Source organism: Rhamphochromis longiceps, linkage group LG6 (genome assembly GCF_057381845.1).
Source record: "Rhamphochromis longiceps isolate RC_006_pf linkage group LG6, R_longiceps_female_GT1.1, whole genome shotgun sequence".
NCBI lineage: Eukaryota > Metazoa > Chordata > Actinopteri > Cichliformes > Cichlidae > Rhamphochromis > Rhamphochromis longiceps.
The window spans coordinates 43,769,724-43,792,142 of NC_140562.1; the positions used below are offsets into that span (position 1 = coordinate 43,769,724).

General features: G+C 42.5%; 1 protein-coding gene, 2 non-coding genes and 1 gene segment (V, D, J or C); 2 read left to right on the forward strand and 2 right to left on the reverse strand.

Moving 5' to 3' along the window:
- The window catches only part of LOC146668847 (E3 ubiquitin-protein ligase DTX4-like), a 42,566-nt gene extending 26,855 nt beyond the window's left edge, over positions 1 to 15,711 (reverse strand). Inside the window, exons 1-2 of one of the 2 annotated variants that reach the window (XM_085410913.1) lie at positions 15,385 to 15,711; positions 12,589 to 12,815 (exon numbers count right to left, since the gene is read on the reverse strand). In XM_085410913.1, coding sequence (XP_085267039.1) covers positions 12,589 to 12,815; positions 15,385 to 15,449 — 292 coding nt within the window. In that variant the 5' untranslated portion in view covers positions 15,450 to 15,711. Of the gene's footprint in view, positions 1 to 12,588; positions 12,816 to 13,063; positions 13,416 to 15,384 lie in introns of those variants that run through there. The other variant, XM_085410914.1, reaches the window with a different exon arrangement.
- Positions 15,712 to 16,324: 613 nt separating this feature from the next.
- trnat-ugu (transfer RNA threonine (anticodon UGU)) lies at positions 16,325 to 16,397 on the forward strand. The gene has a single exon. It is a non-coding gene; the product is annotated as a tRNA-Thr (tRNA).
- A 655-nt stretch (positions 16,398 to 17,052) lies between these two features.
- Positions 17,053 to 17,125, forward strand: trnak-uuu (transfer RNA lysine (anticodon UUU)). Its single transcript has one exon. It is a non-coding gene; the product is annotated as a tRNA-Lys (tRNA).
- Positions 17,126 to 17,566: 441 nt separating this feature from the next.
- On the reverse strand, positions 17,567 to 20,801 carry LOC146668852 (Ig kappa chain V-V region T1-like). The segment is given in 4 exon segments: positions 17,567 to 17,967; positions 18,625 to 18,777; positions 18,886 to 19,077; positions 20,738 to 20,801. Coding segments are annotated over 4 exon segments (531 nt in total).
- Between the last annotated feature and the right edge of the window lie 1,618 nt (positions 20,802 to 22,419).

A 22,419-nucleotide genomic window follows, 5' to 3' on the forward strand; every position in this document is an offset into this window, starting at 1 on the left:
GGAGACACAGGCGTCCTTCCTTATCAGCTTTATAAATGACAGAAAGCTGACAGGCCCTGGGTCACTGACAGAATTTAAATACATCACACTGGGTCACTGAAACCACAGCGGGCATTTTTCACTGCTGTCTATACAGCAACAGTTTACCAGTAATTAAAATCCTTAGATGCTGCTGTGACTTGAAATCATGAAAACCCAAAGGCAGTCGGGTTGGGTCATTGGTGAAACAAGTAGTGTGAAATATATGTATGTTTTCTGTTCTGTAGGCTTTGATTATATTGTAAATTTACACTTCCAATGATTATTTTGTGATTTTCTTCACTGAACTCAAACAGACTGAGAGGAGTGAGGTTTGCTGCTTCAAAAGGCATCATTTCAAGTGTTTTTGGACAAAATATTTAAAATATCCACATCTGCAAACCAGATGTTCAGATTTAGTTTGAAACAGACTCTTGAAAGTAACAAATAACTTTCTAAACTGGATTTTTTTTTATCGTTTACAATAAATACAGCCAGTTTAAGCAGCTAAGATTGGACAAACACACGTGGCTCGTTCGTACACTGTGGATTACGGTCGGCCGCCAAGTGCCCCTTGAATGAGCCCATCCCCCAGGCCTGGCTGCACGGTATCCCCGGTTCAGCTGAGCTTTCCTCACTCCATCATAGGAGTTCTTTGAATCATACATTGGCTAGCCCATCAACCCAGGACCAAACTGAATTGGGAGACCAGCATGCCTCCCAGATGAGGTATTTCAGGAATGTCCAACTAGGACATGACCACAGGGCGGACCGAGGACACGCTGGAGAGATCGCACCTCTCGACTGGCTTGTGAACACCTCGGTGTCCTTCCAGAGGAGCCGGAGAGGAGGAAAGAGGCATGCGCTTGACTGGCTTGACCCAGGTAAGTGTGAGAAAATAAAGTGAGACATGAGATGTTTTTTTAACATCCTTTGGAGTATCTGTCATAGATAAAGGAAACAGTGTGATAACCACATACAGAAACATTAACTAAAAGTTTTCCCATATAAAATCTAAACCTTATTTTAGTCCGTAAAACAGCTCAGTCACTCGAGGGTTGAAATAATGCAGTACGTTACATGTGGGAAGGTTTTATTCTGTGTTCAAATGTACATATTTCTAATTCTATGAAAGCCAGATAAACCAGAATGGATGAAATCACATTCGCTGGCAGCGGTGTAAAGACTATGTGCTCGTTATTCTTAGTTCTTAAAGTCTGGCACATTTTGCTTGGACTAAATCTAAATAAGGACTCCTCAGCAGAGCTTAGCAAGCATCTAGCATACAGCGCGATGCACATCCAGTATCATCCTGGGCTCCCCCTGCTCCCCCAGACCCTCTTAAATCAGATGTGCACCGAAACATTGTGACATCATCCTTTTTAACTTTCCTCCACCCGTTAAAAGGACGACGAAGATTTCTTCCCCATCTTTCAAATGTGACGTGTCCCAGTTTGAACCCAACCTGAACCCGGCCAGAAGCAAATGAGCCGAAACTACTGCAATTTTAACAACTTCTCGAAAAATATTCCTCGACCTCGTAGCTCCACTTCTCCATTCATCATCCTCAAATGGCCCCCCGAGCGCCCTCGAGCGGGGCTCAGGGCTGGCGAGACTGATGAACACCTCCGGAGTCTTTATGAAGACAGGGATGGAAAAATTCAAATTGACACACTTGGAAAGGTTGCACCGAGACCGGATTGTGGCACATTCTCACAGCAATAAAACCGAAACGTCACTTTCACACTTTCTGTTCTTGTTTCTTGTTTTGTTCATTACTTCGTCCTGATTTCTCACCCTCCTGCTGTCTGATGCCGTCTCTTCCTCTGCTGTCACTTTTTCTTCTTTCATCCTTCTTTGCTTTCTCTTTTTCCAGCCAAACTGCAAACTTGCGCCAGCTTTTGTAATCTTAACACTGAGATTAGGGCGACTACCTAGGCTGAATAAATAAAACGAGCTCCTGAACATTAAAGTAGACCCCATTATGTTCATTCCCTGCTTCTTATTTTTATTCTTGGACTCGCTTGAGTTTGCATTATTCACACTTCATAATAATCCTTTATGCCGCACTGAGATTTGGTTCTCACTGAACTGGACCCCTGTTTTCTTTCCGTCTACATGCGCCAAACAAAATCTTCAGCCTCTCGTCATGGTCAGACGGATACCTCTGTCTGCTGGGTGTAGTTCAGTAGAAAGAAAACAGTTCCTACATGCAACGAGATTCACGGTTTCTGGACAGCGACGTTGTTTTTTCGGGGGGGGAAATTCACAGCACTACAGGACAGAGGAGAATTCAAATTTAGGGGTGAACTCACACTTTAAGGCTAAAAAACTCCCCGAGAAGCAGCAGGGACATAAATATTTACTGATGCCTTCACATGCTTTCCTATATGTGTGTGCACAGGCGGTGAGTGATGCCCCCCCGGAGGCCTCCCAGTAACAGTAACTCGACACGCAGAGTTTCACAACAACAACTGAGAGAGAAAAGCTGAGCTCTGACCCTTCCAGCTTCTTCATCTCACTTTCCCTGGACTTCCTTCTGCACAGAAAACAAGCTGACACTCTGCAGGACACTAACTTGGCTTTCTTCGGTCTGCTTCTCGAGGATTAGTGAGCTTTAAACGCGGCGGTGTTGCACAACTGGAACAGCAGTTTCAAGTCAGACATTTTTATGCAACAGCCTTTGCAAACATATGCTAATGCACTGACGGGACAGGGTAAACAAAAATGGTTTTAACACTGACTCAGGGCACTCCTGTCACATTGCTGTGTTTGTGTTTTACTTTGAAGGTTACGTTTCTCACGTGTCACATGTGTTTTCACTTTCTGCTTTTGTTTCCTTCCCTCCTTTGTGATTGTCTGTCCACCCTCATCAGTTTCACCTGTGTTTGATTTCCTGCGGTTTTAAGAAATAATAAAAAGTCTGCCTGTTTCTCCTGAATAGCATCAGTAAGAAATCGGGATTCCTGGAAGCTGCTTGATTTCTGCTATTATCTTATTGGCTGCAAGCAATTAAAAAATGATGCCGATGTCCTGTTGCCTGACACAGTCGGAATTTTTTCAGCTCTTTAGCTCTTTTTCACGTTTACTGAGCAGAGCATTTAAAATTCACACAGGTTCATAAAGTGCTTTTTGTCTGCAGCAGCGGTCTTGTTTTCAGCCTGATTTATGTGTTTAACTACGGAGCCCTGTGAGGGACTTCTGCGAGATCTCACAAAGGTTTTGAGAGATCTCGCAAAATAGGCCGCATCCTTCACAGGGTGCATCTGAAGGCCGATGACTTCACAGCCAGGCGACGAAGGCTGTCTCAATTTGAAGGCTGCTTCAAATGCATCCTTCATTTCCCCGAATTTGATGGATGGGCCGGGTGTATCCTTTGTGGCCCAACCTATCCAAGAATTCATAGCGCGGCCCAGCCAATTCCAGTTTCCAACATTGGCTGCAGCTAGTTAGTTTTAATATTACTCTTTCTGGGTTACAGAAAGTGTAAACTTCAAATATCTGCTCGGTTTATCAAGACATCACATATTTGCAAAAGTCTTCAGAGACGTCTGTTACCCACCTGCTCGAAGATGACCGGGAGGTCGAGGCCCACTAGAGCCAGAGGGAACACCGCACTCTGGGCACATCGTTCCTCGACCACCTGGTCAGCATTGAGCTGGCGGCCTCGGAAGGATTCGGCCTATTTTGCAAGATCTCGCAAAAGTTCATCTTTAATTTTTTTTCTCCAATGTCCCTTGCGGGGCTCCGTATTTAACCTCTTCACACTTCTTTCACTTGATAGTTTTATCTTCCTTTGTAAATTTAGCCACTCTGCAGTCCTGTCAGTGGGCTGTTTGTGATACGCGTATGACGCCGGCTCATATCTAGATTCTGGGTAGATTTATTGATTTGATAACCTTTGTATTTGGAACTTTCTTCATCTGTGGGCCTGAATGGAAACTCCAACTGTTATCTCTTTAGATAACAGTACATTTACAGCGATAATGTTCATTCTCTTAAAGATATTTACTATCATACCAAAGAGAGACGACACGTCCAGGCATGTGATTTAAAGAAGTCACTTTTTCATCTCCTGACAATATCATGATTTTTCGGCGCTCTCCATCGTTTCTTATTCCACTAATATTCCTCATCACTGTTTAACTTTCAGCTGAGCTCTCCACTCTTTTTTTTCCACACCCACCCACTTTGTCCTCTTCTCTCTCTCCCTCTCTTCGTGTCTTTGTCTCACCTTGAAAGAGTCCCGTCCCTCGAGTGTTGGGTTCAGATTCAATTTTCAGCTTCAGAGAGTGTGAGAGAGAAAAGCATACAAAGAGGGCAAGAGGTCGAGAAGAGAGACAGATCAGGTGAACCAGAGGAAGCAGAACATAAAGCGGAGAGTTTGAGACAAAGGAAGAGACCCAGTTTCCATTTGGGAATAAGGTAAAAAGTGAATATGAAGAGGCGGTGCTAACTCTTCGCCCGATCCTTGGTGTTGGTTTTGAATTTTTAAGAAAATCTGAGATGGTTAAGAAGCTTTTACCTTAGAAAGGTGATACCAAAATACTGTGTTCAGAGCTTGTTCCACTACCTTTACAAGGCTTAAAAATGTCAAACGAGACATTTAGTCTTTGGTAATCCTTCTGCTGCAGATTTTCAGAAACACTGAAGCGTAGTAGCCTGAACATTAGAAGCAGAGCAGTGTGACACGTCTGCAGACTGTGGGCTTGATAGATAAAACCCAAACATATCAAACAACAAGACCCTTTAAACAAACATCTCGTCTCTTGCATGGAGGTTTCACCAGTGCGTGCAAACCCATTGTTTATTTCCTGCCAACTGGTTTGTTGTGCGTGCAGACAGAGTCAGTGTTGATGTTTGCTGCCACTCCCTCTCCCCCCTTCCTCCGCTCTTTGTTGTCACCACCAATCTACCCCCAACCCTCCGTCTCTGGGGAATCCACCCCCGACCCGCCTTCTACTGTGACCCTAACGCCCCGGGGCTTTGTGGGGGTCTGGGAATGTGCCTCCTTCAGCAGGACCAGCTGGAGCGAGAGCAGCAACAAGCTGCAGGGGCAACAAAAAAACACAAGATGCCCTCGAAGTCTGAAAAAAACAGAAGCCGCACAAAGAAAGCGATGACGAGCCGCTCTTTTAAAGCCCAGTAAAATAAGGACATTTACGTCACTCTGTTGAAAACATCTCATAAAAACGTGTTTACTTTATTTCAACAACCACACCCTCATCTCGGTTATGCAGTCAGAGCAGCTCAAATGTGCTGGGTACAAAGATTTTCTGCTAAGTCAGGCCTCTCCTAAACCACATGAACACTAATTAGTGACTAATTTTTAAAAAATGTTTACACACAAGCGTAAAAGACGATTGGCCAACCAATTTACTGGATGGCAATCACTTTGTCCATATTGTGAAACTAGCCCTGGCCATCTTCATCTTGTTTCTTTCTCCTAACAGCAGGGTCACCAGGTCGTCCAGCATCATCCAGCTGCCTCTCCACTCAGCCTCTCGTCCCACAGTCTTGTTCTGCTTCACATGCTACTGTAGTGCACATATGCTGCAGCTATGTTCAGCCTGTTGGTCACTGCTCACACATGCTGTGACATCAACACAATTTATATAAGTGTGCAAACCAACGTGTGCGACAAGTGAAAAGAACACTAGAGGATGAAAGTGGTGAGCATAAACTGTTACAGTTTCCAGCTGCAGTCCAAGTTTGTGAAGCCAGAATCTGCCCAAAGAATGAGAGACTCTCTGGAGAGGCAGCTGGCTGTAGCGGCTCTGCATTTATTTCTCTCAAAATATTTGCATGGGTTTGTCTCCTCGCAAACTCAAAAGAAGAGAAGTCCAAAATCTTCACTGTTTTCATACCAGAGCTGCTGCTGATTGACTGTAAATCTTCATGAAAAGCAGGACAGAAGTATGAAGGCAAATAGAGGATTTTTGGTTCAAATATAAATATAGGGCAGGGATAGCTCAGCAGGTAGGGTGGTTGCCCCATGATCGGAAGGTTGGGGGTTCGACTTCACTGAACGGCTACCCTGAGACACCCCTGAGCAAGGTACCGTCCCTACACACTGCTCCCCGGGTGCTGCATTGGTGGCTTGCCACTGCTTCACTGGGTGAATGGGTTAAATGCAGAGGAGTAATTTCCCTACGGGGACTAACAACAATATACATATCATTATTATTATTTAACATGTAAAAAAAATCCCTTCTGTACCAATTTCACATAAAAAGAACTTCAAGCAGGACAGGAACAGGAAGTTAAGATACTGTCAGATTAAAATCTTTGTGTTTACAGGAAATCGTGTTGTACTCACACAAATGACTGAAAGCATACATGTGTTCAAAGGAGGCTCATTTAAGTCTCGTCCCAAATAGCTCATCAAGGTCATAACGTCACATTTTTGCATATAAGAATAATTACGCTCCCTTTTCCAAAAACTACAAGTGATGAAGTGATTCGAGATGATCCATCAGAGAAGTTAATTAAAGTTAAAGAAAAGGAGCTGGATCGCAAGCAAGGACGAACTGAAAAGCCGCCACGGTCCAAAGGAAGAGCGCACCCACAGAAACGAGACCACCGCCACCACAATGACAACCTTCATGTCTAAGAAGTGCAGAGCAGAAATACCACATCACTGTTAGCAGTGAAGCTCCCAGGGAAGCAGGGCAGCACAGGAACATGAAGGCTTTTCCCTGAATGTCAGCTAAACGGCGTGCTATCAGTGGTGACAGCGCAGCGAGCGTCTGCGGAGCGACGATCCCGCTGCGAGACCTGAGGTGAACAGGAAACACGCTCTGCTCCAACCACATCTGACAGTGCTGGGAGAGCTTGCACTGGGAGGGAGATCCTTTCATACGTGACTGTAAAGACAGACCTGTAGTGCATGTATTCTTCCCAGCGGGGTCAAATGTACGCGCCGCTCTCCAAAGGAAGTCTCCATCTGCATGCAGGAGGTGGTCTGCAGGAGGACCTGGCAGCTCAAAGGTGCTGAGGACCTCATCTTCCATTAGGACGGTTTATATTTCCACACTTTGAAAAATAAATATATGGAACAGTTTTGTGCACAAAGCACAGGGAACAACTTCAAAACAAACCTGTGTGAATTCGCCTTTGTGCCATCTGAAATGTGATGTGCTTTTGCACCAGCCAGTCTCCAAGCCAGTCACATCAGGTGATGACTCAGCTACCTTCTACTGATCTAACTGGCAAATCTCACACAGGGGGAAGCATTTAAAGTATTTAAAGGCAACAGCTCAGCTTCTGAGAGTCTGCATTCAGGTCACTTCCCTGTGGTACATGAACAGTTCTCCCTACAGGTCCTCATCTATCTGCAAGCCACTTTGCAGCCCACCTCCACCCCAACTCCTCTATTTCATACTTCATCAGTATCGTATCTGTTGCTCTGTGCCTGCTTTTTACATCTCTGTCCCATAAGGCCACCAGATTTAAGGAGAAAGCAAAATATCTGAGATGAAAAACATAAGAGCATTCTGGGGTTTAACAAACGTAGAACTGAAAACTAAGTGGGAATTATAAAAATGAAATTGGGTGGTTGTTACATTTACAAAAGATGGTAAAGATAAGAGGATGGATGGAGTGGAAGTTATTATAAATCCATTAACATTTTATGTTAACCAGACTCTAGACTTTGTTGAACACTCCAAAAAAACATAACTCTTTAAAAAATCATGGAAAGGATTTCCACATGGCTTTCTATTACAATTAAGCATTTTTGTCGCACTAACGTAATTTGCATGGGTTGGATCAACTCAATTAAATTAAGTTGGACTCAACTGTAGTAAAACAGTTGATTCATCATTAATTAATCAAGTTAGTCCAACTCAAGCACATTAAGTTGGAATAACAGAATTGCATAATGCTAAAATAAAGCAATTTAATTATGTGGGAATTCTTTCCATGATTTTTTTATGTTCATTCAAAAAGTTATTTTTTTGAGTGTTCTTTATGTACATTATAACCTCAGACTTATCAGAACCTGCGCCTCAGCTTCTACTTCTCTAAACGCTTTCTCCCTTCCGTGCATGTCAAAACCACAATGAGCGTGCTCGCATCTGTTTGGGAAAATCCAAGATCTCTGGAAAAACGATGTGAGCGTGAGAGAAAGAACGAAAGAATACGCACTGCCCAATTATCTCACTCCTTCTGCACCGAAAACACACTCATACACTTCTCTCTCTCCCACGTCGGACAGAAAGACCCCTGGGATTTTTTTTTTTTTTTTTGCCTATCGATGAAACTAAACACTCGGGCAGCAGAAATGGAAGAGCAGAGGGAGCAACAGAGGAGGACGGCTGGAGTGAACTCTGCTCATTAAGCCTTGAAATACTCCATTCTGTCCACAAAGTCGAGGTCCCTCTGTTTCTTTTCTCCGTCGGAGGAGGATGCAGCTGCTGGGAAAGTGTGTGTGCATGTGTGTGTGTTTAGTGTCAGTGGATAAGGGTTTAAGTATGCAGTGAACTCAGAGCTGTGATGGTCATTCACAGCTGCTCCAAAACATCATACTGCTGGATCTCAAGCACACACACACACACACACACACACACACACACACACACACACACACACACACACACACACACACACACACACACACACACACTAACATTTGTTCTGTATCACAGAAATATTTAAAGACAAAAACTTGTTGGCCTTCTTTTTTATTTGTTATTTTTCAAAGATTTCATGTTATGTTTTGGGCGCTTTCTTATCTTACTGTTTTAAAGAGCTTTCTGTTTGCTAAAAATGCATTTCTACAATGTTTTGAGTTTTCTTTTTAAAACTTGAAAGTATCAAATCAAAGCTGTGGTAATATAAAGCCCCTTAGTACCAAAAACTAGACCGCCTGCTGCTTTTGCAAGCCACTTTGAATTTTCTCCACTCAAAAAAAACTTAACCGTGACCCTTTTCCGAACCTAACCATTTATTTTTAATGATGACGTCATGTAATAAACACGAAACAAACACCTGCAGTTTCTGGTGTAAGTGACCGAATCATTTAGTCCATCAACACTGAAATGAATCAGTACAAGTCAAAAAGTACATGTAAAAATTACGCTCAGGAAGCTGCATCAGTAGATTAGCGGTCGTGGCTAGGTCATGAACTGTGATGAAACTGCATTGACGTTCAGTTTGTTGTAGTTTGACTGTTTTTGTGACTTTGGTGTTTAACACGTTGTTTCTGAATTAAACTGTATTAACAGCTCTGCTAGGGCGTCAGGAGGTGTTAAAAACACTCTAGATATACGTGCAAATACTCAAACTACCACTTCCGTGGTCTCCCATCTCCCGTCCCTTCATGTGCTTCAGTGCAGTTTAGCTCACTTGGCTTTCTGTTTGCTGTTTATATCCGTCTGACTCTCTCCTACTCTCTGTTTGAATATTCATTGCTCTTTTAAGTTCGATAAACAAGCGTCTTCTGTTGTTAAATCTTGTTTCCATCAATTGCGTCTTATTAGCAAGGCCAGACATTATGTTCCACATCGGGACCTTGGAAAGCTTATCCACGCCTTTGTGACATCCAGGTTGGATTATTGCAACTCACTTTACTTCGGTCTTAACTCTACTCTCTTTCATAGACTCCAAATTGTTCAGAATGCAGCTGCTCGTCTCCTTACTGGTAGTGGACGGCGTGTCTCTATCACCCGTGTCCTTGCTGATCTGCGTTGGCTTCCCGTTAAGTACTGCATCCGATTCAAAATCCTGCTGCTTACCTTCTGAATTATTAACAATATAGCACCAAGCTACCTCATTGAGCTACTTAGATCATACCCCCCTACTAGAGCATTAAGATCATCTTCCCAGTCACTCCTGGTACTGCCAAGATCTCGGCTGAAGACTAGAGGTGACCGCGCGTTTGCCTTGTCTGCACCCGATTTATGGAATAACCTCCCCATCGCTATACGTGAGTCTGATTCCATTCAATCCTTCAAATCGCGGTTAAAAACCCACTTATTTAGCCTCACCTTTTCTACCAGTTAACGCTTGCTTGATAGTTAGCTTAACGCTTATTCTTATCTTCGGCTTTTAATTCATTTTTAATTTTTTGACTGTTTGATCCTCTACACTTAGCCTTCTTTTATGCTTTTATATGCAATTCTTTTCCCTTCGTGTGTTTTAATGCCATTCAACCTGCTAGCACGTTTTGGTACCTTGCCATAGCCCTCATCCTTCCCTGTTACTTCATCTTACCCTCTTGCATGTTAAGCACTTTGGTACACCACTGGTTTTTAAATGTGCTATATAAATAAAGTTTGTTGTTGTTGTTGTTCAATGCAACAAAATTCACAGTGAAACTGGTCTCATGTACGTTTTTCTGTTTCTGTTGTCAGATAAGAGAACGTCTGAAACATCTCAAATGCAGCCCACAAACATCAGGAAAAACCAAACAAACTCAAGCCATTCACCAAACTGGTGGTTCTTATTGCTGAAACCCAGACTGTGTGACTGAACTGTTCTCTAACAAACTCTGCATTCTCAAATGTTCTGGGCTGGATTAAAGTTTGCAGAGGGCTGGATCTCGAGCCTTCAGCCAGCCTTTTAAACGTGAAGTCAGATCCTATGAGAGATCACAGATGGTGTCTTTCGATTTCCTCACATCGCATATTTCAGCCCTGTTGACCCAAATAAATGTGGTGCAAACATCTGGAGGATTGTCCAGCAGAATCCCAGATTGACTGCATTCTCTAGCAGGATTTTCCTGGATAACACTGCCTTTGGAGACGTCTCAGGGTATATAAGAATGGTCCCAGTCGTCATACGCTGAGCAAACGGATGTATATTTTTATGAATTATATTACAGGTGCATTATAGTCTTCACATGTTGAGTTCTTGGAACTAAATAATACTTATTCTTTATGAGTCAAACAACTTGTCAAGCTCTAAAAATACTTCTAATTTTCCAAACACCCCTGATTAGTAGGCTGCCACCATCACACCAGGAACAGCAAATTTAAGACATTAAAAATTAAGTTATTAATGACTTTGCTGAGACTTTTAGAGCTACCCTGAGAGCTGTAATAGAGCCACTGGTAAGCCTTTCCTGGACCCTGGGCTACATGTTTGACACCACTGTCTTATACCTCTGTCTAAGCTTATACAGTGATGTGTTTAGGGGTAAACAGTGACTTAAGGAAAAAGCTTTAACCATGATTAGTAGAGGCCAAAATCCAGATGCTAAAGAAGTACACTGTGCACTAACAGAATTCCTGAGGTTGGGCAAGAGGTGTCTTTGCAGGAAACCCTTAGACACCCCTCGAATTGGTGGGTGTGTTGCCAGGTTCCTTCTACAGAAATTATATTTGTGTGTCTAGACTGTATTAACTCTGTGACATTAGACGAACACGTGTACGCCAATTACACGAACAATGTTTGAAAGTTATGTAAGTGAGAGAAACAGGAAAACAGAGACTTTAAAATAAACATGAAACCAGAAAACTGGGAGTGTGGAACATCTGTATTACAGATGTGTCAGCAGTTTCCACATCTGTGAGCCTGCTAGGGCCCACTTGGGTCTGAGTGATGTACATTTTAGGGACTCCGTGCTCGCTGCAGTCTTGTTCTGAACGACAGGTGTCACTACTCAGAGAAAAACTCAGGCTTTTTGATTCAGCGCTGGATGCGAAGGAACTAAATACGATGAAACAGGGACAAAGCAATAGCGGAGTTCTTTTCAAAGTTTTCTCCTAAAAGTCTCCAAATTGATGTACCACAGTACTGTGGTGGATGTGGCTCAGGCATGAGAGAGAATGACAAGGGTTCAGTCTCTGGCTACTACAGCCTGCATGCTGAAGCAACCCTGTACAAGACAGAGAACACCTGCAAGTGTCACTAGTTTATTGTCCACAAACCACCACCTGAGAAGTGAAACGCTGGCCTGTCGACAGTCCTCCTGTGCATTTCCAGCTACTTTATCGCTGTGGCTTTCAAATGTATCTTCGCAAACTGGATGTGAAGCAATGCACAAAGAAGTGGAAAAAGTAGAAGGACAAATACGTTTGACTGTAAAAATGAAACAAAGAACGGGCACCCAGCCACCGGGACACAAGGTAACTAACGCACAACACACTAGGAAAAATACCGACAACGACGTCACCAACTTACGTACAAAGATTCACAGCAGAAGTCTGAAACAGGCCTGAGACGAGCTGCGTGTGTATGTGCTTGTGTGGTTGGGCGAATGAGGCTTGTAGTAAAAAGTAAAATATAAGTACTATTCCATTTTTATATATTCATAAATAGTACACTTGACCTTAGTCTGTCCACGCAGCGCATTACAAAAATAAAGAGGTGTAAAACAAAACTACACCGAAGCTGTAAATTCACAATCATGCTGCTGTTCTCGACACTTCATTTGACGCTGATCTCCACTGGACCCCCCCTTCCTCATTACGGGTCCCCCAATAATAGAAATCCTGTAAGCACCCCTGGCCATAACAGGACTGTTACTCTGCTTCAGTGCAGCAAGTTTATGTCCCCGAACCTGCAAATAAACCCCGACATGACAGCTCTGCAGCGTGCACCATATGCCCCATCGTCCCAGCTTACCTGTGTCCTGTCTGAACTGGTGCATGGACTGGAGATCTATGATGTAGGGCGAGAGCCGGCTGTCCACCTGGCCGAGCACCACGCTCCCTCCGCGGGGGTCGCTGCTCCGGATGGCCGCCTCTATCTGGTGGGAGACGGCGGGGCTGTAGGGCCGCCACCGGCCGTGTTCGTTCAGCCATTCCCACACCACCACGGCAGAGGCCAGGAGCATGTTGTTACTGTTGGCCCTGGAGGGGAGAAGCACAGATGAAACGACAAGAAAACAGTGAGAAGCAGCAGCGCCGTGGAGGTAAAACAGGAGGAGGCTGTTAGCCCAAATAAAGGCAAGCAGAGGCCAAAAGCGCAGCGAACGGGCTGAAATTCTCCGCTATAATCCCTCCGTTTCAGCCACGATCGCTCCCTGTCTGTGCGAGCCAGTGTCGTGATAAATAACAAAGGCCCGATCGCTGAAACGAAGCCAGGCTGGGGGACTTACATGGAGCCGAGGCTGAGCTAACGCCGGGAGAAGGCGGCGCATTCTTCCACGAAGATCCGAGCTCCGCGCATGGCCGCGGGGAGAAGGAAATCACGGCCCCAGCTCAGCCTGCCTTTGTTAGACCACCGACACGCTGCGCTAAAACACACTGACACACACGCAGAGCTCGGCGGCCTGGTGATGAGGTTCCTGTGCGCTGGGGTAACTCCAGTCTCGGCCTCGGTGCCGCGTAAAAATAAAAAAATAATAAAGCCGCTGATTCCTTTTGCTGGGTGTAGACAGCAACAGCTAGTGTGTGTGTTTGTGGGTGTGTGTGTGCCTTCCTTCTGTAGTTTGGGGCGTTGCAAACTGAAACGTTGAGAAAGTAGTAGCTTCCAACAGCGCAACCTCAGAAAGAACAACTCCCAGACCCTGAACAGGTTCGACCGGTCCCTGATTGTCATTCAAAAACAAATAAACATCTGTTTATGAAGTCAGTGACAGGAAAAGTTGTATATGCACACCAATGATTTGCTCCCCACCCACTCACTAAACTTTAGCAGACACAGAGCTTTATGCGGGGACAGCTTTGTTGACTTTGGACATAAATGTGGATGAGAAGAATGAAACATCTAATAACTTGGTTATAAGCAATGGTTACAAACTAAACACACAGAGGTGTGAGGGCCAGAAGCAGCCCACAGAGGGTCCAATGCAGAACACTGCGTGGCTCCGTAAAGTGTGACGACTGCAGCGAAGTCTAGGAAAAAACGTTCTGCTGTGCTGTTCCTGGAGTGGTGATGTTGGAGACTGGCCCCATCCGGGACACTTGACGGGCTAATGTGACGTATTCCAGGTCACTTAGGCTAAACCTGTGCGTTATTTAAGGCGGTTAAAGTATCTCTCCATGTTCACTGTAGTAAAAACAATTCAGTTCAGTCATGTTACTGAATAACTAGAGATGTTTAAAGAATTATTCGTGGTTTGTTTCTATTTGGGACCCCCCCCCCCCCCAAAAAAAAAAAAAGAAAAGAAAAGAAAAGAACCACTAGCAGTGGAGAGTCTGCTTCCATAACTCAATTTTAAATGCTGGTTGACACTATGTCACTATGACACTATTAGCGACACTATGTTCATCTTAAATGGAAATTATCCAGATTATTAATGTCAACAAAATCTGAACCTGAGATCAGAGTCTGGTAATGTCACCATTGTGAATTTTGTGCATTTTGTTTATGACAAGAATTAACCAAAAATATCACAAATCTTCACCCACCCACCACAGTCTCGTGGCAGTGAAATAATCGTGACCTCTGTTGTTCATGTGTTCATTCATTGAGCAGATTCGTGCGTAGCTACAGAAAATAAACATTTTCGACTGTAAAGCGAGGCACGCCCCTATTGGACAGGATAGAGGAGATGCTGTTGTATTACATAGATTTGGTCACGTCAAATATGACAGTTCTAGTCCTTCACGTGACACTGCATTTGATTATTAGGGAAATAACAATAAAGGGTAGACACCGAGGAGAAAAAGACGGGGGGAGGCAGGTTGCGTGCGCGCACCTGTGCGTATTTGGCGTGCGCTGCAGCGAGAGCCAAACAGACTAAAGCGAGGATGAAGTGTTGATTCTGAGATTCTTTCAGCTGATTCCTGCTTCCCATGAGACTTCTGCTACAGTCGGCCATTCACGGCTGTATAAAGTGACCCCCAGGGCACCGGGAAATGACCGCTGGACAGTCTTCAACGCGCACGAGTGCGCACGCCAAAGATGCAGACACATGCAGACAAATGCACACATGCAGCTTCTGACTCTCCCTGTATGTTCTCTCGCTCAGACAGGCCACCTGTACCTGCACCTTGATTAGTAGATCAAATAGAAAAAAAAGGAAAAGGAGAGGCGGAGGAGAGATGGAGAGAATCCAAACGCCGATCCAGTTTTTTTGGTAGCTAATGCTTGAAATTCTGAAATAATTTTGAAATCTGGAGGAATGTCCACTCAGACGGACACATTTCACCAGCAGCAGGGGAGGGGGTCCAAAATAAAATAAAAAAATCATATAAACAAGAAAACAAGTCCAGCAATAGACGAAACAGCTTTAACAATGTCGCCACGGCTCGATACTAAACCCACAATCACTTCATTTTCAGCAGCCTGCAAATAAATTCACAAACGCGATTTCTCATTCCTGCTTTTAAAAAGCATATTCTCAGTAATACTAGCTCTTCTTGTATCGCAAAGAAAAATCTAAAGGTTTGTGAGGGCAGGTCTGCCTGAAATACTCACTTTTCTACAGCTTTAATCTACGCACAAATGTTAGTACTTGTATAAAACACTCACCTGTTGATACGATCTTCTGCGTCCACACACTCCAAGACTTTCGGAACAAAATCCCGGTTCTTCATGAATGAAAATCTATCCTTTCGGCTCAACCATGGCTCCTTTCTTTCTCCCTCTCTCTACCCAACAAAGGAAAAACACTCTTCGCTTTCTTCTCTTATTTATAAATCTGAAAAATACACTATCCAAAAAGTCAGGAAGTAGAATCCATCTAAAGGGTTAAAAGTGGGAAAATGGTGCCTCCATTATGTGATGAAATTAATCTGGCACGTATCCCTTCGCCTCCATCTTCACTAACACACTGTGGTGAAAAACTATGAGGCTCCAGAGGGGACCCCACCAGCTCCTGCCCCCTCACTCCATGCCCAGAAACGCACCAGTGTGGACGCAAAGAAAGAGAACACATACAGCTTCAGTTTACTGACCTGCTTACTTTTTGTAACACGCGCACAGGTGGAATATGATTTCAAATGTAAAATTAAACCCTTTTCTATGTGTTGGGAATTCACTGAAATTTTTTTTAAAAGAAAGGAGTTTAGGAAAGTGGTTATCTTTGTGTGGGTGGTCGCACACTGCCGTCTAGTGGAGGACATGGAATGACATCTAGATTGTTTTATTTAAACTGAAAACATTTAAATTGAAATCACAGAATAACGAAAACTCAGTTGCACGTTTATCAACTTTTAGAAGCCGATTAGACGTTTTTAAAGTCTTAAGTCATTTCTCTTCATCTCTACGTCTCTACTTTTTCATATGTATGTTTCAATTAGCTTCCACTGATGACGTGTGTAACCAGGATTCAAAAATGTCTGTTTTACTTAATAATTATGTCGTAAAACATAATGGCGCTTTGGTTCTACAGATATACTCCTGCAAAGTCCGTTATACTAACTTGACTCTAACTATTTTGGTAATACTGGCGGCTCTCGCTTTCGTCCCAGGCTCCATAGCTCAGGGGTTAGAGCACTGGTCTTGTAAACCAGGGGTCGCGAGTTCAAATCTCGCTGGGGCCTGTGAATCCTTTTCTGTTTTCATTCTTAGTTTAGTGTCTTGGACACTTCTAGACGACCCAGCAAGGTTCCCTAGAATTTAGCGTTTTCTTTCATCTCATTAAAAGTTAAGACCCAGAAAACCAAAATAAATTATTACAAAACAAAATTCCTACCTTGGTCCTATGGAGGACCACAAGAGCCACGCGCATCAAAATAAAGAATTCTGTGCTTATATAATGAATTGTAGAAGAAGTTCTTCGTCATTCGTTCATTCTTGTTAATGTAATGTAGCCTGATTCTCTGTTTACAAATCAGGTAGTGTAAAAATTACAATCAGAGAAGGTTGTTGTTGTGGTATTTCTGCGTCTGTATAAATGTATTTGCTGCATTTTGTAGCTGCATACAGTTTAGTAAAGGTAGCAGTTTGTAACAGGGAGCTAGCCAGCTACTCCCCGGTATTTTCAAACGCTTCAGAGCTAATAGACTATGTGCACCTTAGCATAAAACGAGAAGTTAGCATTTTCTCGTGCACAGGGTCTATTGTAAAGGCTATAAACACTGTAAACGACTCTGTGCCATTAACGTAGATCCGGACCAGTTTAAAAAAAACAAACAAACAATATAATTATATGGCACGTGTCTCGTCATATACAGCATTTATGTGAATTCGTCCAGAGCCCGGATAGCTCAGTCGGTAGAGCATCAGACTTTTAATCTGAGGGTCCAGGGTTCAAGTCCCTGTTCGGGCGTCAGAGTTTTTGCTTCTTCACCGTTTTTCGGTCTGTGGCGTGTGTTTATAATAATAATGTATTCTTTATTGATCACCGTGGGGAAATTCCTCTCTGCGTTTAACCCATTCACTCTGTGAAGCAGTATGGCATCCAGCCACTCCCACCCCAGCTTTACACTTGTTAGCTTAACTTAAAAAACTTTAAATTTAAAACTTTGAAATTTTTGTATTTATTTCTTATACACTTCAGTTTATTTCTAAGAAAACCAACGACCTCCAGTATCTGCCTGTTGCCTTATCTTGGTGTCTCCAGATGTATTGAAGTTCATAGCTTTGTAAGATATGTGATATGTAAGATATGTAAATAACTGAGCAACATGGATAATAACATACACAAAGACTTAACTTTTTGTTTTGCATTTATAAGCAAAATAGCAACAAATCATTTTAACTACTTGAAGGAAAAAATACAGTGCATTTAGCAACCCAACATAAGAATGCCATAAATAAGAAGTGGAAGAAAAACAAAGAATCTACACTTTATACACAAAATAAAAACCCAGACATACACACACAGGTTGTATATATACAAATGCAACATTAATACATTGAATCCATGTAATAGTGGGCATAAACTATCAGCTGTGAAAGTGTAGTTGGTGTCGGAGTTGAAGTATTACTACTATTTGTCATATATTTACGGGTGATGTCAGGATCTGGTCCGGATGGCGGTCTTCTTCTTCTTCTCCTTCGCCCGAGCTTTCCAGTGGGTGACACAAACAGCCAGTACCATAATCATGAGGATGAAACCCGTGATCATGCAGTACCAGTGATTAAAAAGAAACCGAGATAAACCTGAAACTGATGACAAACAGACAAAATAAAGCCGAGGGTGAAACATGTTCTGAGACATGAAGTCCTGCATCACCTCTGACTGGTTTTCTTTTTTTCAGTGTGAACAAGTTTAACTCCACATTTATTCCCGGAGACTTCTTAATATAAAAATGTGATTTACACAACATTAGAAAGAAATGCAGCTGTAAATCAAAGAAGTTCATCAGGTTAATGCTTTATCTCTTACTTGGGTGTAGTCTGACACTCCATGGGTCGTGTCATTAGTAAGAAGGCCGTAACACTGACGTCAGTACAGTAAAAAGTGAAATTTTCAGAAGCCAGTGAGTGGGATGAATTGGACCCTTTCCCAGACCAGTTCTGTCTACCAGGCCATGTCTGACACCCCCGTTTTAGACCACACTTCACTCGACATCTTTCTAAAAAACCTGTTCATGAATCCGTCTCGTTCAGGCTGGAGTCCGAGCAAACGTTTAGAAGTTGCATAATTTCTCGATGTCCAGCCCGGTTTGTAAAATAGCTCCTGAATTAAATTTGTGTTTACATCAAGTACATAACCTCACCTTCTGTCCTGCTTGGACTTTGCAGGGGAAGTTTGTGTGGAAGAACTGACTCTGAGCTAAAGAAAAATTTCACAGTGAAATATCACCTAAAGGTTACTCTTACCCTGAAGCTTGGTTCCTTCCCCAATTTTTAAGTCTGAGTTTACGTAGGAAATACAGTAGTACAGCCCCAGGTCTCTGTCCTCGATACTGGAGATCATCAGTGCCAGAGAGCGGTTCACCAAAGTCACTGTATAACGACTGTTGAGCTGAAACCCTAAAAAAAGAGTAACTGGTAGTTACTGGTCACCTGCTTCACAAAGTGAAATCACAGCCTTACACTCTCTGCATGTTTCCAACATTTTTAAGTGAGATGATCGGTCACCTTGGATGGGTCGTCCCTCTTTGAGGCTGGCAGAGAAGATCATGGTGGGAGGTTTATCTGGGTGATGCTTAAGCCACGTTGTGTCATAAAGATAGGAGAGGTTACAGCCCACGCTGGCTGTTGAACCCAGCTGGACGTGTTGGACCTCAGCAGCAGGAACAAGCAGCATCCAGAACCCAGATGTGATCAGTTCTGAAGGGGATCAGAGGGACACCAACTTTTAACGAGCCACACAGAGAGATCTCTCTCTGCAGTGTCCTTAAAATTCAGTTTTACTCAAGCAGTGGGAAAATGTTGAAAAACTGCAGCTCGTCTAAAGTCCACCTGAACCTTTCTCAGACTCTGAGTGAGTCCCCAGTGTCTCCTATATATATATAAATCACAGCACAAATAACAGGTTTACAACCTGGTGGAAAAATCTGCACCTGCAGCCAGCACACAGCTAGTTTATGCTGTTAGTGCCTGGGTCACTTTGAATTATCTGACAAATAACACGGCAGCTAATTGGCTTGTATGTGCATCCATACAGTTTATGAATGCAATCACATCTGTCTCCAAACAAACAAACATGATGGTGACAAAAATGCTAACTTGGCTTAAAAACGAATTCCAAACCAGCGGGTGACATCACTGCGGCTGTTTATCTGTCATACACAATCTATGACTATACACTCAAGGCTGCTGGCACAGAAACCATCTAACAGAAAAATATTTCCATTTGAAATGATTATCTTACTCAGTGGATGGAAACCACAGATTCACAGAACTGGACCACACTGCAGCTCATTTTCCTTTATTTTCTGAAGAAGTGTTTCAAAAATATTTCTCTGTATCCACAGTTATGTAAAAGTGTTGCTCATTTCACATTTATTTACAGTCTGTTCATCCAAAAAAGAACTCATTGGCTCTGATGGGAAGCACTCAGCAGATTCGTTTTCAGAAAGAGTTTTTTTTCCATTCGAAATGGTTAAAAAGAATATTTTTGCTGTTTAATCAATACATAACACCTTAATGCTTTTTAAGCATTCAGTCTTCAAAGTGTATTCAGGTGCATTGAGTTTTATGCAGTTAGTGTGTAATCAGAGTCTACTTGGAGCAAATTCATTTGACTGGACAGAGACTGGAAAGGTTTTCTTGGCAGTAGTTGTAGCCTCCAGGTTTCCTGGATTTCCACTTCTGGATTTGCATCTTTTATCCTATACTCCCAGCAGACCCACAGCCAGTTTGGAGGAGAAGCACCTATGAACTACCATCTTCACAGAAGAGCATCAGAATTCAATTAAAAGCGAGGAAAGGGGTTTTAAGATCATTAAGATGATTAATGTTGTAGATTTAAAATGTTATGCAGATGACGCTCAATTCTCTCTTTGAGACGTATATCCTATGAATCAGCTGGAGGAGGTCATGTTATTTTTGTGACTTGAGTGGAACATATCTGTGAGTTCTTGTATCCTGAGTCGGAGCTTGCTGATGTGTAATCGTGGGTGCTGTTTTCTGTTACGAGCAGCAGTGCAGTCTGACTCCTGAGTACTTCCTGATGACCCCAAGTTCTTTGATTCAATGAAAATATTTGAACTTTTCTCCTCATGAGCATTTCTGTAGTTTACTTTTTTTGCTTTTTAACATTTAAAATATTCAAAAAACAACAATGAAACGTCCTGCTCCCATCACCACAGTTAGTACAACCACATCGAGTGTATGTCATGCCATCATGACTCCCTCTCTCATATCTGTTTGTTCATCTGACACAACTTTAACCTGCTGGAAGGTGAAATTTCCATCAGTATCATTGAAATTTGCCTCCTTCCTAAAGCAGACTTTTGATACCCCACAAAGCATTTTTCTTACTCACCAGTAAGAATCGATGTAATCCAGTGAGACCTCATCTTGTATCTATTTTCGTGTCCCTGAAGGTGATGATGTTAGGGTCTAACAGACCACTTCCTTTTCAGCTGCCAAGCCGCTGTTTCCACTGAAAGCCTGCTTCTGTATTCTCTTACTTTTAACTGCTTTCACTTCTGCTGTGAGGTGAATTTTCCACAGTAGTTTGATGCGAGTCTTACAATCATCCCATTGTAAGACTTGCATGGAGATCCGGGGACAGCCGGAAACATGACCTTGACATTAATGGCTAACTTGGCATTTAAGTTCTGCTTAACCTGTTAATGGTTATAAACTATTAAAAAAAATATTAGTATTTTGTTGCTCTGTAACGTATTTGGAACTAAATTATTGTAATAAAATGTTACTACACAAGTAAAAACTGCAATATTCTACTTTGATTCTGCATGTTTACATCCTAAGATATACACATATTCTCATGTAATCATCAGTTTTTTGTGTACATTTCATAGTCTGTGAATATCTCATGTTCATTCCTATTGCTTTTGCCTTTATAGTCATACATGTATTTGTTATTTTTGTGTACTTATGTAGGCATGAGTACATGTATCTGTATGTATATATTTACTTAGACTTTATACTTTTTATACATCACTACATTTATCTGTTAATTAAATGTTGTGCACCACGTGAGGGAGTATAACTGTATGTTTTGTTGTGCATAATGACAATAAAGAATCGTGAATCTTGAAATAAAGACTGGAGTTTGAGCATGAGAAGCAGGCTGACATAAAGGGAAGTTAAAACCACAGAAATGGCAGAAATTCTAAGAACATGAACCCCGAGTACACAACAGCAAAACAACTGTCACCTCTGTGAGAGGACCTGAGGTGGAAAATATCATAAAGCAAACATTAACCAAAGGATCAGCGATCAGCTTGTTTTTAAAAACATTACAGGGGAGCATGTGGTCGAGCAGCGCGGTGGCGGGGGTGTCTCTTTCACAGGTCTGATATGACAGTCAGACCTTTGTTAGGTTGGATTTGGATTTTCCCGATCGTATGGGGAAGTGGGTCATATGGGGATTTTTCTTTTAGTTGGTGCAGGTTTATTTTGCCTGTTATGGGTCACACATGATAGTACAGGAAATAACAGATGGTCTCAAGTTAACAGAAGACATTTAGATGTGACTTTGGCCTCACACTGATGACCCAGTTTGATTAACTTTAAAATGTAAAGATGTAGCTGAACTGATTTTTTTTGCATTAAATAAGAAACATAGGAGGGCCCTTTGAGTCAGATTTTAACTGTTTGTCGGATCAATCTGTCACCAAAACGTCCTTCTATAACCAGACAACTGTTGCTAAACTCTGAGCAAGAAAGGAATATGTGCTTCTGGATCTAGCAGGACTCGACCGTGAACCCATCAGGTCCTCTGAGTCAGGACGAAAACCTTTGGAGAGAAAATGTTTACCATGTATCTCTGCAGATGTGAGAGCAGCTGGAAGTGATTCAGTCTTCAAACATAAAACTGCGTCATCCCAACTTTTGACTGAGTTTTGACTTGAAAAACATTATTTACCTTATTTCTTATTTACTTTCTCCAATGAAACAAATATTTCGGTTTCACTGTTTGTTTGTTTTTTACATTTTTTGTGTCTCTCATTGCAACTTACTGATCATATAAGTTTT